The sequence below is a fragment of the Takifugu flavidus genome, chromosome 2 (genome assembly GCF_003711565.1).
Source record: "Takifugu flavidus isolate HTHZ2018 chromosome 2, ASM371156v2, whole genome shotgun sequence".
In the NCBI taxonomy this organism is placed as follows: Eukaryota; Metazoa; Chordata; class Actinopteri; order Tetraodontiformes; family Tetraodontidae; genus Takifugu; species Takifugu flavidus.
The window spans coordinates 17,387,349-17,412,378 of NC_079521.1; the positions used below are offsets into that span (position 1 = coordinate 17,387,349).

The 25,030-nt window shown below is 46.5% G+C and overlaps 1 protein-coding gene across 8 annotated transcripts in view; it reads right to left on the minus strand.

Moving 5' to 3' along the window:
- Positions 1 to 12,592: 12,592 nt before the first annotated feature.
- Positions 12,593 to 25,030, minus strand: part of zfhx3b (zinc finger homeobox 3b) — a 229,888-nt gene continuing 217,450 nt past the window's right edge. For all 8 annotated transcript variants that reach the window (XM_057025267.1, XM_057025265.1, XM_057025271.1 and 5 more), the window contains 2 exons: positions 19,416 to 24,896; positions 12,593 to 19,212 (listed from right to left, as the gene is read on the minus strand). In XM_057025267.1, coding sequence (XP_056881247.1) covers positions 17,504 to 19,212; positions 19,416 to 24,896 — 7,190 coding nt within the window. In that variant the 3' untranslated portion in view covers positions 12,593 to 17,503. The remainder of the gene's footprint in view (positions 19,213 to 19,415; positions 24,897 to 25,030) is intronic.

Here is a 25,030-nt window from a genome sequence, read left to right on the forward strand (position 1 = left end):
AGCTGAACATTCATGAAGTCACGTGCAGAATATTGTTTATGGAAGGGAGCCTGGCGGCGTCACAGCGACATAACGACATCAACGTCGCACTAAATGTGACCTGGCTGTTCGGATCGTGCGCGCATTCGAAAGAATCCGACACGTTTCTGATTCACGACCACATGTGGAAGAGGCCTGAAAAGGATCTGAAAATGTCGGCTTCAAGGGGACCTTTGCTGTTCACGTTGTCAGAAGCGAAGCAGACTGAGCTCACGTCTGAGTGAACAAATCAGGTTCAGGTAGCGTGTGAGCGTAGCCGCAATGTGGGACTTTAATGAACCCTAACGCTCCGACGCTGAGACGTTCCGACCACGATCGTTGATGTGTCCGGAGCCACGGATGCTGACGCTAGTAGCAGAATCGAGCGTCTTTGGTCGACAAGCATGGAGCAGCTTGTCTGGTTGACTTTTGTTGAGCTCCTATTACCAATCAGGCTCACAGGGAATACTGGAAACCACCCTGGAAAACCACCCTGAAGAAGTAGAACAACAACCACAACAACAGTGGTTGCAGTTTTATTCGATGTTTTCATGTGTTGGTTGATTTGAATGTTAACTCAATGGCAGACAGAATGCCCAGCGTTCAGGATGAGAGCTCTCCTTGGGGCTGGCGCGAGCTGGATTTTGTCAAAGTAAGTGCGCAGGGACCCGAGCATGGCTGCGGCTGCGACTTGGCAACATCTTTGTTACTCAGATGAGATGATTAAGACCATGTCCTTTGGCGAGTCATTACTGTATCTCCTCAGACCGTTTTTCTCCTTAAGCCTTTAATTAAATTTGAATGATTACAAAACAGAACAGTCAAAAGCTACATGACTGCTAGCTATTACTGCATTATGCCAACAGCCAGATGACTTACTCCTCTTAATGTATTTATTATTATTATTTTTATCCGCACGGCTCTCCAGATTGCCTTTTCCTCTTCACAGTGTTGACATTAATTACAATCCGTCCCGTTTATTCTTACATCCTTTTGCAGGGTTTATACACTTTTGTGGCATTTATGAGTTGGAAAGTCTTTTGAAAAATATGATTCTGAACACTGCAGATTAATGTTGGATACAGTGCAGCTGAGGCCGCCTTCAGCACAGCATGAGGATTGTGTACAGTTTAGGTGATTTACTGACTGGTGTAAAATTTAATTGAGTCTAAAGCATGCTCCATTAGACTGATGGATATTTAGAGAAGGGCATTGTTCTTTTCTGTTGTTCCCCAATATTTGATTTTAATAGACTTCTTTTTTGCAATAAAAGGAGAATAATTACACACCAAGGTGCTTAATTGAGAAAGTGGGACACCGCTTCACAGATTCTAACGCCAACGACGTGATGTCCTGAGCAGCTGCTGCAACATTCCAGCAGAACTTGTGCACAAGTTTAAGGAAGGATCAATAAAAAGAATCATTGCGCATCAAATCTCCTGCATGAATCTGACCATAGCTTGAAGAATCAAGCTGCTGAGGCAGGTTTCAGATGCGAACACGAACTATCAGTTTTTTAAATCTGCATTTGGAGTTGAGAGGAAGCAGCTTTAGACCCCAAATGGGTTAATAAACACCCAGAGATAAAAGGCTCTAATGATTTCCATGATTTTTAATAAAGCTCCTGTCTGTAAGCACCCCTTCTGCCCCAGCTGGTCAACCCTGGACTCCTGGACTCCTTAGATTTCCCCATGGAGGCTCATATGATTTCATTTATTTGATATGTTAAACAGAAGCGGGGTTATTATTAAGGGTGGGGCTCCCTCGCTGACTTGCGTGTCCCGTCCTCTCTCCCCGATTTACAGATTTTATGAATCTGGGCGTGCGTGCGAAACACGGGCGGGTTATCAATCTGCTTTCTATTTGAAAGTAATTAGAATTCTTCATTTCTCTTTAAGGCCCCGCAGAAATACAGCGGGTGGTGGCGGCGGCGGTGGCGAAGGGGAGGTTGGGGGTTGGGGGGGCTGACAGGTTAATTGAGGAATAATACCCTTCAGAATGATGGATTTTGGTGACTTGAGATGTCAGAATCCATTATAGCAAATTTAAATTTGCAATTAAAGTAGGACGTCAGGCACTAAATTCTTTGGTTTCAATTCTCCTGTGTTTCCCCCCCTTGTTATCATTATTGCTGGTCATAAAGGAAGGTGGGGGTCCTCTCCTCTCTGGTTTGGTACTCACCCACCATAGTTTGCCAAAATGAGAGTTAATTATTGAAGTCGTATGTACAGTAAATCAGTTTTTAGGGATTCTGGACTTGAGGGACATTTAGCGAGGTAATTGAAAATACACACCTCATCACGCTGGGATAATGAATTGAGCCCCCACCAGCTCCACCCCCAACGCCTCTGCATGCACCTCACACCCTGACATGTTTAGACGTTGTTGTTTTTTTAAACTGTGTTATTATAATTCAAAATTATTCATGCTCATGAGCTGTGGGAACTCGCCTTTAAGAGTCTAATTTTTAGCCGGTAAAGACGATAATAATGATGTTTCCTCGCACCTCAGCTGTGTGCGCAGCTCACATCTGGGGAATTTCAAGCATTAGATGGTGTAAAGGCAACACTTGTGTCGGTAAATTAATGTCAAACCCCTCAGCACCTTCCACAGACAGACACAGGCGTCCTGTTGCACATCAGACGTTGCCCCGCAAATTACATTTCCAATTCAAATGGGTCAGCGAAGGCATCATGCTGTTGATTGGATATGAGAAATGATCATCAAACTGATGGAGTGCATGGAAACATAAAGGTTAATGTTATATGTGTGTGGAAAAAAGTTACTTTCCAGTCATTTAGAACAAGAAAAGTTTAGAACCCTCACAAAATGACTTTACAGAAGGACCTACAGCACAGATTTCCTGTGAGTTGATGGAGTGGATGCACAATGCTTGATGGGCAAACCTCAAGCACATTAATGCCACCATCGCCTTCGATGCCACCAGTCAAAGTGACGAATGACAGACAAGCTCCTCTCTGGTCTTCTGGGTGGGTGGGGGTGCGCAGGGGTGGTGATGGGTGCCGGTGTGTTCTGGGAGACTGTGCAAAATCTGGACACGGCTGGTGGTGAGAAAGAGTCTCGAAAAGAAGATAACAGCATTTGGAAATCCATGATTCAGAGTTCAGAACAAGTTGTTGTCTTATTGTCCTTTCTTATGCACACACACACACGCACACACACACACATACACACACACATCCCCCATCATTCAGACAGCTGGAAACAGAATTCATCCGATTTGTTCCGCAGCTACACACACACAGACACACACCCACGCTAGCGCGCACACACACCTCCACCGCCGGTCCCCCTCACTGTCGTAATAGGATCTGCAGGAATCATTCAAAGGCTAGATATAATTTACTGCTTGCCGTGCACAATACCCCCACCCACTCTCGCCCCCTTTTCTCAATCGCACAAGGTGCCCTGCGGATGAACTAATCACACTTGAAATATTATTTCTGCTTCTTATTCCTCCATTTTATGAACAGCTCCTTTTTATGGTGCGGCGGGTTTAACCCCTGCACGCCCACGCTCACGCCAGACGGCAGAGTGGAATGAAGAGGGAAAAAATACGCCTGGAAAAGAAAATCTACATTTCTCTGTTTATGTCTGTGTTGCCGCGGTTGTTGTGATAAATTCCTGTTTTACGCAAAATGCTGATTTCCCCAGGTGCCGACTGCATCGGTTGCTGCAGCACTATGGGGATGTATAAGCACAGCAGCCATGAGCTTCACTAACAACCCATAAAGAGACACTCCACAGGGCTCTTTTTCCTCTCCCCTTGCTCTCTTTATGTAATCCACATATTTGGATAAGTAACTCCACTTCATTCATAATACATACGTCAGGGTAAAGGCTCTCGTGCAGAACAGTTATTAGCATAGGCTGCATGGCTTCTTCTAAAAAAAACATGCCTCCAACAACCTCTGTTACTGGGATAAATAAGCATTCCGAGGGCCTCGTGGATGTAGAGATTTTAGCTGATTTCCACAGCGGAGAGAGTGAATCAGAGCCAGACAGCGAGACGATGGACCCGAGCAGTTTGTGAACAGCGGAAAACCAACAGAGACTTGCGAAACTCTATTGATCCGACACTTTGTCCATTGATCTCCTGCGGTGCACCAATTCTGGATTAGGATTAATGTCCTCTGAAGCTGCCGGTGAGCCGAGGGTTAAGGAATGCTCTTTTCTGAACTTGTCAGACAAGCCTGTAAATCCTAGTCCATTTTTGTTTGGAAAAACTACACACATCAACTAAAAAAAACCCAAATCTGACGGCTGACAATGCAAGAACCGCAAAAAGTACCGTCAACTCTAACATGAGAGTCTGTCGCTTCAAATTTCCAGTGTTTAAGTAGGAAATTAGACGGATCACAGTCAAGATAAAGCAGGTGGAGAAGAGGGAGCAAAACCAGATGAGGACGATGTCATAACATTCCTTCTGCTCTCTGACTGCGTAAATGCTCCAGATAATAGAAAAATGTGCCTTTTCTGCCAATTACTCAAATCACATCACAAGTCTGTGCAAGCGTCTCGTCGGCACGTTGGGGTTCGTTGTCTCCTACATCCTTCCCTGCTTGAGCTTGATCTCTGTTTCACAGCTGGGACACTGGCTCTAAACTCCTGAATGATTCCAACTGTCCTGTAAAATAATTTTACTGCACATTTGTGGCGTTTGTCTGCCGTTTCTAAAGACAAAGAATGTTTGATAAAACTTCAGAATCGGCGTAGAGGCCAAAGGTCAGGCTTTTTCCAAGCTCGTGTTATCAACTCTGAGGAAGACCTAATAAACTGCAGGGGAGCTGGAACCCTTCTGACCCACCTTTCTGCCTGATCAGAGCGCCTCCATCTGGCTGCAGCTCCAGGTCCATCTGGACCAGAGCGAACAGACACCTGAAGTTTTTATTTCTCCTCAGCAACAAATCTCAGTCCCCAACCTCACCCAGTTGCACGAAAAGTCAATTCATCACTGGCTTTCATGTGAAGATGCTCCTTTTCCCGTAATGTCTGAAACGCATCGCTACTTCGGGGGAAACACACCGAACCAATAAGCGTCCGTGAGCTGAGCTCATCAATGCGCATTTGTCATTGATTATCTCCTATAAATACATCAACCTGCTTGATTAAAACGAGATCTGCAAGTCATTAGCTTTTCAAAAGACGGCTTCCACGACCTTTTCTAAGAGCCGGATTAGACGGGGAAAAGTGCAACTCGCATTTTTGGTTGTCTGTGTCTCACCACTTTTATCCTCTCTCTGACCTGCCATGTACCGGGAGATTAGAAAGACATCTGCGGATGCTCGTTCTTTGGAAGCGCAGGCAGGCAGTGGGAACGGCGAGAAGAAGAGAGGAGAGAGGCTGAAAGGCAAAAGGAGAGTGACAGAAGGCAGCTATCAGCTCTTCACTTGTACTTAGGGAGCACATTTACTTTACATTGATTTCCAATGCTTTAGTCAGTTTCCTGTCACTTTGCATTGTAGAAACATGTGATCTCGTTCTAACTGCTTGCAGCAGAGGGGAAAAAAGGAGGGATTCCGAAATGGGCATTTTACAGAATCCATATCGCAGCTGCTACAGACTGATGTCCTCGGTCCGACATTAATCGCAGAGTGTATATCATTATTGTTTAGCCGACAGCTGCTCCATAAAAGCGTAAGAATGTACCCAGAAAGAAGGGAAAGTGCTTATAGCAAAGGTACAACATAAGAAAAAGTCATAAACACATCTCCACACAAAATGGCCTGTCACTAACAGATGTGTGGTGCTGAGCCGTCCCCATGAATCACCAGCAAAATATGTTTTACTGCCTCTTACATGCACTTTCCTAAGGTTTCTTTTGTGTGTCTGTGTGCAACATACTAATGTGATCTGTATTCCATCAGTGCTCTTCCATATTTATCGCAGTTATGCCTTAATGCAAATGCTCATCCAACGACCTTTCTTTTTTTCATTCTGGCCTCGCCTCGGTCTCTTGTCCTCGAACAATTTTCTTCAACTTAATGCTCAGTTTGAAATAGCCCGACTCCAAACAAAGGGCTTTCTTCGCTCCCGCCCAGCACATCTGCTTGAGAGGGAGACGGGCCTTAACACCTGGAAGCAATAAAGGGCCAAAACTGTGAGAGAAAATAAGGTAGGATTATTGTTCTGTGTGGGGAAGAGATTATATTCAGAAAGGGAAAAAAAGACAGTGAAGCGCGCGGCTACACTTTCACCTCAAACACTGCGACTAGGATTCAGACGCTGATTAAAACTGAAATGAGGGGAGAGGGAACGTCTTAAAATAAAACGTTCCGTGTGGAAAGCCTTATCTGAAATGGAAATAAAGCAGATTGAAATATCTGCGCAGGCTCTGCGGCGGCGCTGTGTCATTATGTCAGCAACGCTTAGAGCGACGCAAAGGAGATAGCTCGTGGTGCGATGAGGCTCATTGGTTTTTGCTTCTGCATTTAAAAAACATCATCCGGAAATCAAATCAGCTTCTAATTTCATCGCACGTCACCCAGACGCGCGCTTCCTCCTGCAAATAACCGCTGGAAAAATGTTGCATGTTGCCTGGAACAGGGGGAAACAAGAGCTTCACGTTCTTTTTTGGCCCAATCGCAGGCCGCCGTCGGAGCAGGGGGCTGTAATGAACAGGCAGAAACAATAGCAACTGTGTCCCTCCCCAGGTATATGACCTAACAATGCCCCAGCTCAAGCCATGTTGGTCCATAACATCCAGCACAATCCCAGTAATCCCCACAAAAACCTGTCCAAAGTGTGGGAAGGGAGTGAGGGATCGCTCCCTCTCTCATCGCTCTCCCTCATGTTGACTGGAATGACATTAGATGCCAGTGCTTGTTTGTGCTCTAATGACAAGTAAGAGGGGACTGCAGTCTCCATGGCAACAGCCGGGGCTCAATACATCATACCTCGTTACAGTAGTGGAGCGGGGACGTTTGGTCAAAAATTAATATCTGGAGGAAAAGGGAGAGGGAGCGATTGTCCTGCTCTCCTTATCAGAGTTTGATAAGTGCTGCATTTAAATGCTGGCCTCATTCATTTCACCCAAACGGACTGACCTTGGCTTGATACCAGGAGGTTTTCATGTACATACGAGGAAGATGGCGAGCGATAGAGAGATGGACCCGAGGATAGCGAGGGTGTGCATCGGTGCGGGTGTGTGTCGGGGGCAGGAAGCCTGCCGTACATTAATTACCCATGATTCTCAGGTGTGGCCCAACAGATAGAAACAAGACTGAGCCAGCGTTTGTCTGACACAATATTTTTGGCTGAATTAAAGGTATAAAAAATCAAAAAAAATCAAATCAAATAAATGAAGCATGTCATTCTTATCAGACTGCCTGGAATTTGTCAGAATGAGGTTGGAACCACAAGAGTCAGCTGGAGCACAGAGGCCCACTGGACCGGATGCGTGAAGCATCTTAAAGCGACCTCATGAAATTGTAATCCTTTTATTTTTAATATATATTCCACTCAGACGGGTCAGGCACCGGGGGGAACCACCTCAGCTGCCACATCAGCAACCCATGACTCGCATTTTCAGGCGAGGTTTATTTCTTCGCCATGAAAGGTGTCAGTCACCGAGGCGCCCATTTTCCCCGCCCGACTCAAATCCACCATTTTAAAGGCGCACTCTCCGCCTTGTCTTGTTGCGGGTTGGAAATATTTTAATCAGGCTTTTCCGCTCAGCCCAAAGTGATTGATTTGCACAATAAAAAGCTCAATCAAAACCCAAAAATGTGCCGTCGCATTTTGCCTCAAAAGATCCACCATCCTGAGCGACAGCCTCCATAATAGCCCGACAGAATAAATACGGGGGGGTGAAGAGGGGGGGGTATCCTGCCCTCCTCTGATACTCCCAAATGCCTTTAAAAGGGCTGCCTTGCCTGCTTGTTCGCATCGCAAGTGCTGTGATTGCCCCTTATTCATGTGGGAATAATTAGCAATTCACTCACTTGACAAAAAGGCCTCAGTAGGACCTTATTAGATTTAATTATGCGATAATCTCGCGAAGACAATAGTCAGTGATGATAAGAGAGTCGTGCCTATTTGTATGTAATCAATGTTTAATATTTATCTTTCAACAAGCTCTTCTGGAGAAGGTTTTTAGCAGCGACTTATCTTCAGCTGAGTCCCTCTTCATCATTTTCAGCTCTTTCTTCAATTGACATTGAGTGACCTCCTATAGAAGACAGAAGTGGAGCACAACTGTTTCACCCCCCCACAGCATCTGTTGGAGCCTTTGAAATCTATCCTCAGAGGGTTCTTGTAAAGGGTTAAATTGTTGATGTTAAATGGAATGCTGGATTCAGCTCGCTGCCTGCTAATTAGATTGTAATTACTGCATTGCTTTGCAAGCCTGTCTGCTTCAATTAGAAACACTTTTTCTCTCTTTTTTTTTGCAGCTGCTCTGCCAAAGTGTGATTTTTAAAAAAATAAATTAAAAATAATGTCACTGCAGCACATTTTCTTTTAAAAAGAGTTCTTCCGAATGGTCAAACGATTGTGCCGATGAATGCCAGCGATGTCACGGAGACACTCAAGTGCACATTGTTGATGCAAAATATTGATTTTCTGTCCACATTTCAGCCATCAGGGATACAAATAAGGTCATGCACAGCTTTCGTTATTAAGCAAAAGAAACAATTTGAAGCAGATAATGCTGCAGATGACTTGTGCGCTGTAAAGTGTGAGGATTATCTGCTGCGTGTCGTCTGCGGTGCTGGGCCGTGGCCCGGCGTGCTGTCAGCGGTGGTGGTAGTGTGCCCTCCCTCTCACTGAGAGGAGCTCTCAGCCTGACTGAAGAGCGTCTCAGGCATCCACAGCGCACCTGGTCTCCATTATCTCTCCATTTCACAGGCTTTCACCCCCTAACAGGGCAGCCTGGGAACGGGCCTGGCTCTTTCATCTTCCCATCATTATAGCAGCCAGCCCAGGGTCAGGGCCCAGTCAGACAGGCATTCCAGCAGCAACGCGCCGCAACTGATTTTGGTTAATGCTAAGAAAGGGGAGAGGGAACAAAAGCCAAAGTCGGTGAAATATTAATAAGAGCGAGTCTTCGAGCAATTATTGCATTAGGAGTCCTGCTCGGCGTTGACGTTCTCTCCAGAACCGTGTGAAATGTGATTCTGCCGCACCTCTGAGCGGTGCCTCCCGCTTCCTCAACAGCTTCGACTTTCTGCACCGCTGCTTTGGATCCGAGGCTGCTCGGGGCACTCTTGGAACGTCGGGAGGTTCTACAGCGTTCTGGCAGACCCACAGGAGAGACTTACAGTGGTGCAGAAAGTATTGTTTGGTGGCGGACTCGTCCGCAAGACGCCTTCCAAAGAGATTAGAACAAAGGCGCATTCTTTTCTGACAGTTTCGGAGCCCTTTAACAGCCCCCTGAGGTCGATCTGGGGAACACGGAACCACCTGACGGCCTGACATGGTCCAGCCATTATCATTTTGCATAGGGGAATGAAATGAGGTGTGATAATTCATCTCTCGTGTACTTCAGCTCACACCCCAACGACGCTATCAGGCAAAGGCAAATACAGGCTCGGGCAGGGCCTTTTTCCGAAATGCATCAACGCTTTAAGGTTACAGAAATGACAGTAAGAGAAGCACTTTGAAGTGAAATTATCCCTCATTTCTGCCCCCACAAATGATTTATTAAGGGCCAAAAAAAGGGTGGGGGAGAGGAGAGGAAAAGGGCAGACAAAGGATAGAGAAGGACAAAAACATTCCCAGCACATATTCTCTTCATTACGGGTGAGTGAGGGGGGGGCAGAGGGGTTAGGGGGGTGAGGCGGGGTGGGGTGCCGATCATTCAATTACTGACTGCCGTCACAGGCTAATATTCCAGCCTGTCAGGGCCCATTCTGGCTCAGTTTTGCTCAGAATCCTTCTGATGGACCTCATTTCCTGCTAAACAGAACCAGAAGGTGCTGTGAAAACGGTGACACCTGATCCCGCCTTCAGAGGACGGCAAATGCTTCGGCGAGGCCCAGAGCCTGCCAAGAAGCCCTCCACACCTTCTGTGTGGGTGGGATACCAGCGAGTGGGGGGGGGGGGGGGGCAGTTCGCTTACAGCCAGCACAGGTGGGGACACGCCCAGCTCCGGTGAGATCTTTCTTTTTGTCTGGGAGTTAAAAGCAAACGGGTCAACCTGAATTCAATCAGAAACCTTTGGGCAATCATTAAAGAAAAGGGCTGCTTCTTTCATCCCGTTCGCTTCCTCTTTGATCCCCGCTGGCCCCTCATTTGACCTGACAGGCTAAATGATTTGGACTCATCCTGAAGGCTGCAGCACCATTTGTCTGGAGCCCTGAAGAGCCATGGAGGCAGCGCAGCAGCAGAACAGAGGGGCACGCACAGGTGTGCCGCGGGTCTGGTCGGTGGGGTTCCCCTCCATCGGCGGGATGGTTAGCGCCCGACAGTGGCAACGGGGGCCGCTGCTGTGCACAGCAGCCCCAGTTCGCCTGTCTTTTGCCGGCTTTGTCGTTAATGCGTTCAACATGTCGAGGCTGAGCGGCGACATACTTGCGTTATTTCTCATTAAACGTTGGATTCGGCTGGATGGTCGGAGGCTGGTGGGGCTGCGGAGCGTTTCTGGGCGTCAGCGAACACTATGAAGACATCGACTTGGCTCAGATGGATGCAAGATGCTGCCTCTGACCACAGCGAGGCGGGACTGGATGCTGGGATCGTGTTGTAGCGTGGCTCTTCTCATTTTCTGCCTTTTTGATGTGAAATGATAAATCCGACTTTCAGCCAAGAAACTGTTAGAGAGCGCTGTTTCTGATTTGAGACACGGACCAGGAGGGGATGCCTTTCAAAGGCACCCTTTATATATACGAGATGTTCAATATTTGTTCCATTTATTCCCCTGCAAGCTTGAAAGCTGATACTAAAGAACTCAACAAGCCATTATTCCAACAAAGTGAGAGTGCAGCCTCAGCAGGGCAGCAGCGCCCAGCCCAGGTCAGAGTCGGTGCTATTCTATCCACCAGAGGCATGCTGGTCCACACAAGAAAACATTCTCCAGCATGTCAAGAGCTGTTTGGGAGATGTTAAAGGTTGACTGGTGGCAAGAGGCGACTGGCACGAGGAAGCTGTCACTGAGCTGCTGAGGTGCACTGAGGATGATAATCAAATATGAGGCCAGACATTTGCAAGGTGGGCCCTGTACCTTCAGGCCAGTGGAGAACCAGTTTGGGAGCCGTGGTTGCCCAGGGTCTGCGTTAGAGCCGAGCGGTAACCCAATTTCACACTGTGTGACTGGCTCTGGCCTCTCTCAATGCAGCCTCTGACTATGAGTGCCATCTGGCCCGGGCCTGTGAAGGAAATGGCCTTGCTTTTCACACTGATCGGATTAGGGGGCTTTTAATTCATTCGGGATGTGCCCTTGCGTGTTAATTGGCTCAACATGGGCAATGAATCTTGCCTGTTGCTTGGGACAGGACGGCCTCTTTCTTCAGCCCCACATACTCTCCATAGTTGAGCTCCTTTTTCAGCCCAACTTTTCCACACTGAGAGCAACATTTTAACAAAGTTTAGAAGATGGCAACCTCAGTGGAATTTGGAATTTCTTGACAGACACTGAAAGGAACGCATCTGTTAAAACGCTCGAGTCTGCTTCTGTTTTTTTTTTTTTTAACAAATTCTGTTCTTAAATTCATTTTGTCGTCTTTGCACTTTTAATTATTGGGGTGAAATAAATTAGAAGACAAATGTAAATATCTTAAAGATTATACTGTAGTTTTATCATTTCCTGTCTATTGGAGGAGGATTTTTCTATTTAAATCAGGAAGTATGTGTTTTAATTAAATTCTCTCATTAAATAATGAGAGAAATTAATTAAAATAAAGAAAATATTACTGAAAGTACTTCTTGTTTTAAACATGAACACCTCAGGATGCATTTAGCGTATTTAAGAACCAGCAACAAATGCTTCTACAATGGTTCTAACGGTCAAGACAACATCAAGTTATTTCCCAATATTTCACTCAAACTCCTGTGCAAATAAATATTTATAGACTTTAGTGATTCAGACTGTCTATAATAACCAAAGCTGTGTTAACCTAACCTGTAACAGTGCCACATACTAAAGATCCCGGCGTGGTGACCAGGTGACTGGGACAGGAAATGACTTCTCCAAGATGGTCAGAGGTGTACAAAACTGATCAAAAAGCTTGTTTTTTTGATACCAATTGAACTTTAAACCCATTTTACCTGTTTCATTTAACATGTGACCACGTCGATGTACCAGAAAAACAAATAAAAGGCAAAATTGTGTCATCACGCTGGTGTAACGCTCATGTCTGCCTGTTGTTCTCTTCCATTTATAACCCGACAGGGTTCTTGTGAGGGAAAATGGGTCTGGGTTCTTACACAGAAAAGCATAATTAGTGAAAGTATAACTTACCCACGGGAGTCTGGAGCTGCTGTGAATGACTGATGTGCACTTACGCATCCCTAAAACTGGAGCGGTTATTAATGTTACAGTTAAATAAAAAGGGGACGCGATCCTCCACCTGCCACACATTCACGCGACACAAAGACGAGTGCACGCCAGCGCCAGTTATGCTCATACTTTTTTTAATGTATCACAATGAGCAAGAAACATACTTGATGAAATATTTTCAAAGGAGTATATTCAATTACCATCTACAGTCAACTTAACTAGGACAACAAGGTTTTGTGACAAAAGTTTCTTTAAAAGTCTGAAGTTCCATGTGTTGTATGTATGTTAGTTTCCATGTAATTTGGTACAGTTTTGGAAATCTTCATCATATAATTACAGTAACAAAAAAGCTAACAAGACTACAGCATAGAAAAGACATCAAGAACAACATTTTTGGTTTAACTTGCTCTTTTTTGTACATTGCAAGGCTGTTTTTTTTTTCTACCCTCTGATGGGCTGCCTGGAGCCACAGAGCCATGCTTGTGAGGCTCGAAGGAGGAGAAATTCAAGGAAAACAGAAACAGACAAAAAAAAAGAAACGAAAAAGAAAAGCATTTAAAAAAATCATTGTGGCACCGTAAGTCACAAAAGGAACAAAGAGCTCCAAGTAACAGTTCATCTTTGAAGTTGGAGCGAACGGTTGTTTGGTTGTTAGTTTGGTTGCTTTATTTTGGTTAATACGCTTTCGTTCAGTGTAACCGCCTCGTCAACGAAAAATGACAGCTTCAGAGAACCCGTCCCCTCTTCCTGTCATTCATTTCCCCCCCCTTCGATTACGCAATCAACAGAGAGAGGGGTGAGCCGCCGTCTGACAGGAGAGCTGCGCCCGTCAGCCCGGGACGAGCGTAAGCAAACGAAGCGGGTAGCCATGTGACCTGGGAGAGATGGAGCAAGCGCCTCCGTCCGTCCTGACTCGAAAACGGGGGGGAGGGGAGGTTAAAAATGTCCATCCAAGAAGCAGAGGCAGGGCCGGAGGGACAGAGTGACGGACAGAAAGGAGAAAAGGGGCAGCTGCAGCCAGTTAAGTTCGGCTTTAATCGAAGGGCTTTCCTCTCAGTCACACGTGTCCATTAGTTCCAGAGTCCATCCCGTCACACAGTTGTCAGTAATAAAAGCAGAAGGTGTGTTTTTAAAGCTGTTTTCCAGCCTGACTTTGGCTCCTGTGCCCAGTATCGGTGTGCCCGCAGCTTCTCCTGACCTCCCAACGAGATCTGCAAAGTTTCCCAGAGTCTTTATTTCCATTCCTTCTTCATCTCAAAAACAACAAGAAAAAAAAAAGATGTTTTAAATATATCTATATCTGTGTACATGTTTGTTTTCACAGTGGGCAAATTTATGACCTTGTACAGCAAAACCTTGTCTTTGTCGCACTCTTCTCCAATGTCCATGAAAATCAAGTATCCCGATGGAACGCCGGCGGACGAAAGCATCCACAGTTAAATATCACACTCATCCGGAGCAAACTTGTGATTCTTTATGGTGTTTTTCTGCGTGTTTCAACTGCATAAAGCTTTGGCTGCTCTCAGAAACTGCTCAGTGCTTCAGTTCCCTCTGATCTTTTGTCCTCAATTTTCTGTTTTTGCTTCCCAAATTTTCAAAATTTATTTTTTCCTCCGACGCAGCGGTTTGCTTTGTTTAGGTGTGTGACACTTAATCAAAGAGCAAACAATGGAAAAAAGGGAAAATAACAATTGTTGCTGGCTCTTAAACGCGCCCCCGCGCGTTCAACACGTGCACACGCGCACACGCACAGACCGTGCTGGCTGAGTCGAGACCTCAGTGTCGCCTTCCACAAACGAGGCCGAAAGAACGGACTTTGGAAAGAAGTGAGCAGTCTGCAGCATCCAGACCATGGAGAACATCATCACACCATAAAGTGGCCGGGTCGTTTCTGCGTCTGTTAGGTTTTTTTTTAGTTTTTTTTTAGTCTTTTTCCATTTCAGAGATTCAAATTAAAGCTGGTGTTAATTTATGAGGACAAATAACAGACAGACATTGCAAATAAAATACAAACACTCAATAACAAGAACATAAAGCAGACATATTAAAAAAACCCAAAAGGAAACAGGCACAACTTATGAATTGTCTAAAACGTAACAGTAACTTGGGGCGTTGAAGAAATAATAAGCTAGCAGATCCAATTTTCTGGCTTTCGGCAACATGCTGCAGGATTAACACCAACTCAAAATACTCGCAAAACGAAGCACTTTAACACACTTCTGAGATTGTGCTGTGTATTCGTCGGGGCATATACAGTATCTTGGCTGTACAGAAGAGGCCAAAAGGTAGTTCACAAATGTAAAGACAGCGGCGATGAGCCGTTCTGGAGGAGCTTCAGTCGCGGGCCGAAATCAAACAGAGCGAGTGACATCTTTGGGAATAAAAGCATATCAAACGAGGGACACCTTCAAATAATATCAATACTTAAATCAACATTTTAATGCTTTGGAATGAAGAGGTCCCCTAGAAACCTGCGATATTTGCACGGAAGCGGCACCCTGCAGACACACGGGACAGTCACTGCTGGAGGGGGGGCAACAACACCTCAGCAAAGCCATCCTTTCCCTTTGAGACTAGCCGTAGGTTGACTGGCGGAAATGTTACTGAACCTATGAGTCGCATCAGTACCAGATGTATTATGTACATTTTTGGTAACCAATATTACTTGCTTGACAAGTGAGCAACAACCTGCACTGGATGGAGGGATTTTCATCCCAGCACACGACCACACGACCCGCGACGCGACTCCAGCGTACACCAAAGGTTACAGTCGCGCAAATTGAGGAGAGAGAGAAAGAAAAAGGAACTAAAAGCAATGAAGTATAATCAGTCCTTGCTTAAGAGAAACCCACCGTGTTATTTGGAATGCACTGTTCTTTACAAACGTTAGAGATCATTGGCTTTAAACATTGGTCTGTTTGGAGGAGAAAAAAAAAGGAAAAAAAGAAAGAAAGTTGGCAAAAATGTCCTTTGGAACAAACGGTATATTCACAGTCTTCAAAGTTCCGTTTTTGCAACGAGAAAAAAAGGTGTTGCAGAGGCAAGGAATTGGTTTATTGGTTGTTTTTCGTTAAAGCTTAGCCAAAAGCAAAATGAGCATGCATCTAGTACTTTTTTTCTTTCAAAATTCTACATTAGCAGCAAAACGTACGTCCTTGAAGACCAGACCTTACACATTTTCTTTGAAAAACAAAACAAAACAAAAACGCTCATTTGAATGTGACTAAAAAAAAGAAGTCAAAGAAGGATTCTTAACCTTTATCTTACAAACTGCAATGGCTCTGTAACGGTGCTACTCCACGATGCAAGGACGAGGGCCCTTTTTTGGTTTTTGGTATTTACGTAAAAAAGCCGCCTTTTCGCTCGCGCGGAAGCAAAAACGGCAACTCTGATGCGTACTCCTCTATCTTTTAAAACTTTGTTTCCTTTCCTCTAAAAACACAACAAATTCTCAAGTATAAAGAAGCCTCTTTTCTCATATTTATGCACCAATGGTGAAAGTGTTTAGTCTTTGGATTTTCTTCTTGTCTTAAAGCGTGAGAATTATTATTAGCATTCTTTTTTCATTTTCACTTATGACAACAAAAGATAGTCAAATCATATAAAGACCGTAGCCACACTAAATAATGAAGGGGGGGGGGGGAGAAAAGCGCTGTAGTGTACATTTCTACAAATACAGGAGGGCAGAGAAAAATAAGTGCGCAGAACGAAGAAGATGTGAGAAGTACAAGTCAGACAGTGATAAGTGCACAAAGGTAATGCAAAAAATAAAACTTTCCATACTTCACCCAGGATTGTTTAAGTTTTGGTTCGAGCGACGCCAACCAAAGCATTCAATTTAAATAATTGTCAGAGAGGAGCCGGCCTTGTCAGGAGGGGTAACCGGGAGGTTGAAATTAGACGGAAATAAGGTGGAGAGAAATGACCTGTCCATCATCTAGGCTATCAGAATGACCAGGACAACATCAAATGAAGCGTCTTAAAATTGGACAATACAAAATCTAAATGTACACACTTTTTTTTTCAACCTACCATACTGTTTAAATTCATTTCCAATGTAATAATCTACTGAACACCAAAAGAATGTTTATACCTATCATAAATACAGAAGATTGTTTCTGCTTCATCAACACTTTAGAGCAGCCACCACAATGTCTGCAATGGCGTCCTTAGCTCAGAAAAACAGGATTATGACCCCCTCCACCCCTGCAACGGATTTCCGATCTAAAAGTTAGCACATCGTTGACCCAATTTTGAATGCCAGGAATCAATGCCTTATTAAAGTTGCCTTCAATTAGGAATCTTTGAATAGAAAAGCAAAAAAAACAGAATTGCTCATCTCCTGTCGGGAAACAAAGATTCCAAGAAAAGAACCAAAACAAAAAAAAACATGGATTTCTGCAACAGAAAAACATCTGTGAGCTGTTGACCTGAGAATAAAATAGACATTACATTATTCTTTTCCTTTTGTAAGCCATTGGTATCTGAATGCTTAAATAGCAAGAAAAGTGTTAGACTATTCTCCCATACAGTACATACTGGCTTTTTCCAACTGTGCTATTAAGAAGAAATTATTATAAAACAAAGGGACAGCTTGTTGACACATAGTTCTCCAAAAAGGTTCTTGGGCCGTCTGTCAACGTTTAGGCAGTCCATTGCCATACAGTACAGCATTCTTCTACCATTTCCCAGCACTCTTTTCTATTCTCATATATTAGCATGTAGGTATCTCAGTTCAGAAAAGAAAAAGGGAAAGAAAAAAACAATCAAATTTAAAAAAAGAAAAGAAAAAGAAACTAAAACCAGCATGTTGATATGGGAAAACAATCCACTAACATTTAAATTTTTGGTTACAAGCTTTGGAATTGCAGTTAGTCTTTACACATCTTTTTTTTTCTGAAATTGGTTTGTATACTTTTAATGTATTTTTAACATTGCTGCTTTTTGTGGTTTTTTTCTCCCATTTGTGATTTTTTTTTGTCTTTTTGGTGTTTTTCTTTTAAATATCGTCCATCACTGAAAGCTCTTTTACAATCTGATGGAGTCTGTTCCTACACTAGCAAGGTTACTACCACAACTACTACTGTCTTTAACAAAGCCGGGCCGCTGCGGCTCCTCCACCGTCCTGCCCTGCCTGTCTGCTGACTTCTGACTGCTGTCAGAGTCAGACTCGTCAGTAAAGACGTCTGTTGGTATCGAGGTCTGAACTCCTGAGGTGCTCAATGAACTTGAGGTAACCGTTGAAGGTGAGGACATTGGAGGAAAAGAGGAGGAAGAAGACGAGGGACTGGCATTAGGCTTCCCAGCTAAAGCTCTGGAGAAAGGGGCCTGGGGCCATGATTTGCCGGCAGCTGTGGTGTTGAGAGGGGCTGAAGAGGCAGAGCACAGCGACGTGGAGACAGCAGAGGATGGCATGGTGGCTGATGTTGGCGGGGGAGGGGGGCTGCTGATGGGATGAGCGACAGACTGCGAGGTAGATGCGGTGTTAGGACTGGGGAAGCAGGCTGAAGAGTGAGGTAATAAACTAGTAGCGTGCTCTTTGGCATTTCTGGCTGAATGCTTGATTGTTCTGTGTTTGTGCAATGCCGATTCCAGGTGTTGACTGAGCGCTTTCTCCCCATCCAATGTAGTGTCACATGCCAGGCAGTCGTAGAGACTTCCAGCCCCTGCACCACCGGGGACACGCAGCAACATCTCTTGCAGGTTTGCCACAGACTGGCCGAAAAAACAGTTAGATTTTACGTGGGTAATCGCCGCCTCTTCCTTGGTGAAAACCGCTTGACACTTGCGGCACGCCATTTTACACTGCGCCTTGGGGACGATGTACTGATCTCGGTGGGAGTCCGACGCTTTGCCATCCATCTCGTTCTGCTCAGAGGGGACTTTGTGGTCAGAGGAAGAGGAGGAAGATGGGGGTTCGGCATGGAGGTTACCCTTCTGCGCCTCTGTTTTTACCGGATCTTTGGCAGATTCTTTTCGATCCCCCAAGGGCTGCGAGGAAGTTTGGCCCGCCTTAGGTTGATGGATCTGTTGGAGCTGCCTCTGCTGCTGTTGAAGTGCCTCCTGCAAGCTCTGCTGATATTGCTGGTAATGCTGCAGCAGGGATCCCGGAGACAAGCCCATTAGTGCTTGTGACAATGCTGGGTTGTAAGGAAAGAGACTTTCCATGCCGTACATGGGTTGAAGGTAGCCCCCTTGGAGGGCCCCCGGGAGCTGCGGGGTGTAATACGGGGAAAAGCCAGGCATAAAGTAAGGGAGGAACTGGTTTGTAAGGAGAGCCGTGGGGTCGGACGCCAAAGCAGCCTGCAGCGCCTGAAGTTGGGCAGGATCCACCACGTACTCCATGCCGGGGGTGGGCATGGAGGTAGCAGGTACAGCTGTGTCTGGCTTTTCCTTCTTGGCACTAGCAGCAGAAGTGGAGGGAGCAGGAGTACTTCCAGTCGATGATGGGGACTTCTCCGTCTTTTCCTTGGGCTTGTCCTTCTCTCGTACCCTCTCGGTGTTGCATTCTTTCGGGGGATCGGGTCGGGAGCCAGACTGGGTGGTGGAGGATGTGGAGCTGGACGTGGAGGTTGCGCTCGAGTGCGAAGCAGACGTGTTGCTCTGACCTGGCGTGGACGTGGCGAGAGAGGATGAGGAGGGCGGCTTGTTGGGTAGTCCGGACGTGGGAAGGCTTGGTGAGGGAACACTGGCACCAGACATGTTCAGGAGGTTTGAAGGTTTTGGAGGAGTTAAAGCTGAAAGTATACACACATTTAGAATACACTTAAATGCACATACATTTCTCTGATAGCTTTACAAGCTTTTTTTTTTTAGTTTATTTGTATTCTCTGATAAACTGTGGAGCCAAAAGTATATTACCTGACAGTGTGCAGTTATGCTACCGTTCAAAAACTCTACTTTCCACACCTGAGCTAATGAATGTCAGAGGATGACGTACCTGAATTAGACGAGTTAAAGCTGGAAAGAGAGGGGCTGCCGACCCCTGGCAGGAGCACGGGCGGGATGCCTTGCAGACTGGGGTATGCAGACTGGAGATTCAGAGCCTGCATTGCCGGGTTATCGAACATCCCTTGTTGCTGGAGGGCCTGCTGTTGTGCTAGTCCCAAAACTTCGTTGGCCTTCTTTATGCGGTCCATTTCCTGCTGGGCCATAAGTTGGCGAACAGTGGCCGGATCAAAGTACTCTTTTTCTTTATCGATTTGGCTGCCGATGGTATCCTTCACCTTGGATATGTGTTGCTGGGAGAAAATATGATCACGCACAGAGAGTCGTGCGCTGTACTTGACACCACACAAAGTGCATTCAGTCTTGGGCCCCTCGTAGGATGTCTGATTTATTCCAAAGTGCTTGGCCATGTTGAGCTTCGCCTTTTTCTCCTTGGCACGGGCGTTTTGAAACCACACCTGTACCACTCTCTTTGGAAGGCCAATATCACTGCCGAGAACCTCACATTCCAGCATAGTGGGAGTCCTATAGTCGTTAAAACAGGATTTTAATACTTTGAGCTGGAGGTTAGTCATCTGGGTTCGGAAGCGCTTCTGGCCGGGCCGATCTCCGCCGTCAATGCTCCTGCTGACAGAAGCTCCGGGACTTGGTGAGCAGGGGTCAGCAAGGCTGGATGTTTCGCTGTGGTCAATTATATGTTCATTTTCGTAGTCTTTAGCATAGTAGCTTGTTGCAGGACTTACCAGGCCCGAGGACATCTGGTCATCGTTTTCCAGGACTTGGGCTGAGGCCCCTGACTTGGACAGATAGTCGCCGCTGTTTTGGCTGTGCTTTGTATCAGCACTGTCATTATCAACATTGGCCTCATCACCTGTGGTCGTATCTGTGATGGCCGTGTTCACAGAAGAACAGTCGTCATTATCCAGTTTGCTCTGATCAAAGCTGAGGTTGACAGAGGACATGCTTGCCATGGCGCTCTCAAAATCCTCGATTCCCTCAACTTTGATGGACGAAGGGCTCAGCAGAGCTCTTGGGGACAAATCTATGCACTTGTTGACCGGAGACAGAGAAGAACTTTGTCCATCGCTGTTTGTTGAGGGCAGTTGGGGATAATTTGATGTGTCCTGAACATCCATCTTTATTTGAATACCTTCTTGCTCGGGCAGCATACCGGTAAGAGTCAAATTGTATCCAGCACGTTTGGCTTCGTGCCAGTGACGAGAGCGAATGTGTGCCTCAAGGGCAGTTTTTGCTTTGAAAAGAGCGCGGCAGAAAGGGCATCTACGATGAGCCTGCGCCGGTCCCACAGCCCTAAACTGTCCTTTTCTCTCCCTAGCTCTAGTGTTTTGGAACCAGACTTGCACCACCCTCTTTTTTAGTCCCACTTCATGAGCAATGTGTTCCAGCATTTTGCGCGTAGGGTTGGAATCTAAAAGGTACTTCTGATACAGGATCTCGAGCTGCTCAGGTGTGATGGTGGTTCTGAGTCGCTTGTCTCTTTGGGGCTCCTCTCCGCTGTTGGTGCTGTCATTCTCTCCTGGGCTGGTACAAGATTTCTCTTCTAGCTTCCTCTTCAAGGAGTTCATAGTGGAGGTGGGAGTGGACGGAGAGGTGGCTGAGCTGCTGGGAATATGAGGCATTGCACCCGAAGGCAACTGACCTGCCAGCAGAGGGTTGCTGGGATCGAAGAGCATGAAGGGGGAAATGTCGATTGGACGGTCGAGGAACTGAGGGTGGATGAACTGATTTTGCACAGAGAGGAAGTGTAACTGCTGGTGCTCCTGCCAGTGCTCAAAGGAGGGGAAGCCGATCTTGCACTGCTCACACTGGTACGGAATCAGCTGCTGTGCCAGTTGTTGGGTCGCGGTGGTGAGGTGTGCATTGAGGCTCATGTGAGAACTTTGTGACGACGGCTGGCTCGTTTGAGAGGCCGAGGGGCCACATTGACGTTGTTGCTGTGAGAAAGAGGGAGAAGAATGTTTGGTGGGCTTTGGGGTGGTGTGAAGCTTTTCTTCTCTCTGCGGTCTGTGGGGTTGTGCCTCAGACTGCGCTTGGTGCACTATTTCCTGCTTAATGGAGGTTTGGTTTTCTCTTGCATCAGCAGATGTTTCTGCCGTCTGCTTGGGCTTCTCGTCATAAAGGGTGGAGGTGTTTGCTGGTGAGGCCTCATCTTTCTCACTGGATGAGAGGTGGGAGAATGCTGATGATGTTGGTGGCAGCGGGCAGAGGCTCGAAGAGGAAGGCATCGGGGTATGACAGGAAGACCCAGACGGAGTGAAACATTCGCTGGACAGATCCAGCGAATCTTCGTTTTGACTGTCGTAGTGTCCATCTTCGTCTTCATCTTTGTAACACAGCTTCTTTTGGTGTTTAATCAAGTCAAATATACGCTGGAAAACCAGACTGCATTTCTTGCACTGGTAGTTCAGGTTTGATGTGCGAATGTAGCGGTCGTTGGAAAACTCTCGCCTCTCGCCCTCTTTCGCCCCGTCACCTTGATTTTCGTAATTTTTCCTTGCTTTCTGACGAGCATTTTGGAACCACACCACAATGACGCGCGTGGGCAGGCTCAGCAGGTTCGACAGCTGTTCAAATTCATCATCTTTAGGATAAGCATTGGCATCAAAGAAGTCTTGCAGGACGCGAAGCTGGTAGTCAGTAAACCTCGTCCTGGAGGAGCGCTTACTTCCATAATATTCCTGCTTCTGGGGTTCGGGGGTGGGCGGTTTTGAGTCAAATTTCGCTTCCTCGAGAGTTGTGGTTGGTGGATTACTGAAATTGTACGGTGAGTCTTTGTTGCGCTGCCTTTCTTTAAAGAGAGTATTTCGAAACCAGTGTTTTATCACTTTTTGGGGCAGCCCCGATTTGTCTGCCATCTCTTTTATTTGGTCCTCGTTTGGCGAATTGTTGATGTCAAAGTACTGTCGAAGGATCCTGAGCTGGTCGTCTGTGATGCGCGTGCGCGGCCTCTTGTTCTGCTGCTGCTGCAGCATAGCCGGCGTGAGCTGCTGCTGATAGAGCTGGGCCAGGTCCGAGGCCAGGCTGGGCTCAACAGTTTGCAGCTGGGGCGGCAACGACTGGAGAGACATGGGCTGCATCATGAGCGGGGAGAAGAGGGGCAAATCCATCGGCATGGGGATCTGGGCCACTGAAACCTGCGGCTGTGGGGTGGGTACGGTTGGAGGTGTGAGGGAAGCGGCAGAGACGGGGATATTTGGTGTGGGAGCTCTTTGGGGCGGAGGGGGTGGAGGGGGAGGAGGCGGTGGAGGAGCTGTAGCAGCCTCTGGTGTAGGGGGCCTCAGTGGATAGAGTTTATCATAATGCTCTCTGTATTCTTTGGCGAATCTCTCAAGAGACCGAAATGGAAAGAAAGCCTGGTGGATGTGCTCCTGGTGACTCTTGAGAATCAGTATGTTTGAAAAAAGCTTGCCACAAGCTTCACATTCCAGTTTTTCCAATCCCTCAATGGGGTCCACCACTCTGGTTATCCCACCTGGACCGCTTGATCCAACGGGTCCAGCTGTCTTCTTCTGAGCCTTCTGTTTATTTTCATTGTACTGAATCACTAATTCAAACCCAAAGTTTTCCAGCAAAGCTTTAGTTGCGTTTCCCCGAGCATCAGAAGCGATCCTCGGTGGGGGCAAGCCAGAATCGTGGTTCATATTAATTGAAATATGCTGGATATCCTTTTCTCTCGCCTTGGTATCAGAATCTTTGTTTGCATATTCCTCATTTTTTTCGGTTGCTTCCTTCTCTCTATATGCTTCTTTGTCTTTGTCGTTCTGTGAAGAGGAATGTCTCTGCTTTTTCTCAGCGTGTTGAAGCAGAGAGACGCTTTGTTGTAGCAATGCCATCTGACCCTGAGCCTGTGAGTGGGACTGCTGCTGCTGCTGCTGCTGAAGGTGATGGTGCATCAGTTGCTGTTGTAAGCAACTCTGTTGTGCTTGGGCTGAATTTTTCAGATCTTCCAGCAATGAGGAGGTAGATGATCCTACTAGGCCTAGAGAGTTACTTAGGCTGATCTCTGGGTTCAGCTGAAATTCAGCCCCAGGGATGTAGAAAGGAAAGAGCAACTGCTGCTGTTGGAGGGGGAGAAGTGCATCAGTTGTCATCGGGAAGTGCTGCAGAAGTGCTGGATTAAAGAGCTGGGATTGCAGAAGAGCAGCCTGCTGCTGGAGCTCTTGTTGAAGATGGGCTTGAGCTTGGGCTTGAGCCTGAGCCAACTGCTGCTGTTGCTGTTGGAGCTGTTGTTGTTGTTGGCCCCTCGCAGACAGGATGTCTGAATATTTAGACTTTTTTGCTTCGTGATTTTCAGATGGGGAAGAACGAGAGCTGACTGAAGAATTTCCCAGGCTTTCAACCACATTAGTCTGGCTTATATGGTTTCCTCCAAGAATACTCTGAGTTGTCTGAGATACAGATGAACTGTGGTTGCTAGAGCTAGTTGTTGAGTTGCTAGCAGGGCTTGGACTAGACGTTGACGTTCTGACGCTGGTGCCACCTCCACTGGAGCCAGTAGCACTGGCAGAGCTAGTGATACCTCCTGCTGCTTCGAGTTTGGCTGCCCTTGCTTTGGTCTGGTGCAGAACAGAGCGCATGTGAATTTCCAGCGTAGAACTCTGACTATATGCTACGTTACAAGTGCTGCATTTGAATGGTTTGTTGTCAGGGCTGCTGGTGGGCTCAGGTTGGCCAGTGGTGGACTCCTGGAGGGCCCGCTTCACCTTGTGCAGATGAGAGACTGAGTTATAATGGACTAGGAGAATGTTCTTCTGTGTGAAAGATTCCTTACATACTGTGCACTTGAAAGGGCGAGATGGATCTAAGAACTTTTCCATGGTAAAATTGGGGCCCTTTCTGAATGGCAAAGCACGTTTGGGTTCAGATCCAGAATCTTCCTGCAGAGAGCCAGAGTCGCTGCCAGTTGGACTTTGCTTCTCCTCCAGGTCACTTTCATCTCCATCTTTGTCATCTTCTCCCAGACTTACAGGGTCCTCACCAAGGGATTGATCAGCCATCGCCATGATATCCCCGTTCATCAATAAGCCTCCATAGAGCTGCTGGACATCAGCTTCACTCAGCTCCATGTGGCTGGTCTCTAAATGTTTCTTCAGGGCCTGCAGTGTTCTGAAGCTTCGCTGACACAGGCAGCACATGGTGGCAGCCCTGATCACATGGTACTGCGAGTGAAGCTGCAGCTTCTCCACGGTCTTGAAGGCCAGGCTGCACTGGTTGCAACGGTACTTGTACACATGGCGATCTGAAACGGGCAGCTGCGGCCTCTTGTTGTGCACTTCGTTGAAATGCATCTGCAGCGAGTTGGAGGACTTGAACACCTGATTACAGCCTTTCTTCCAGCACAAGAACCCGGAATCATCTTTGTCCAACTGCTGCTCTTCTAGAGGCGACTTGCGGGATTCAGCGGCCTCTGCAGGGAGCGACACGGCCCTCTCTGGATCAGCCCCAGATGCATCTGTGAAGTGAAACAAAGGGCTTTTCCATTTGGTTTCATGCTCCTGCAGTTACGTCGGATATTTAAGAACCACAAATCACTTAAGAATGGAAAAATGTATCAGCAACACAATGTTTGTGAAAAATGCAGAGTAG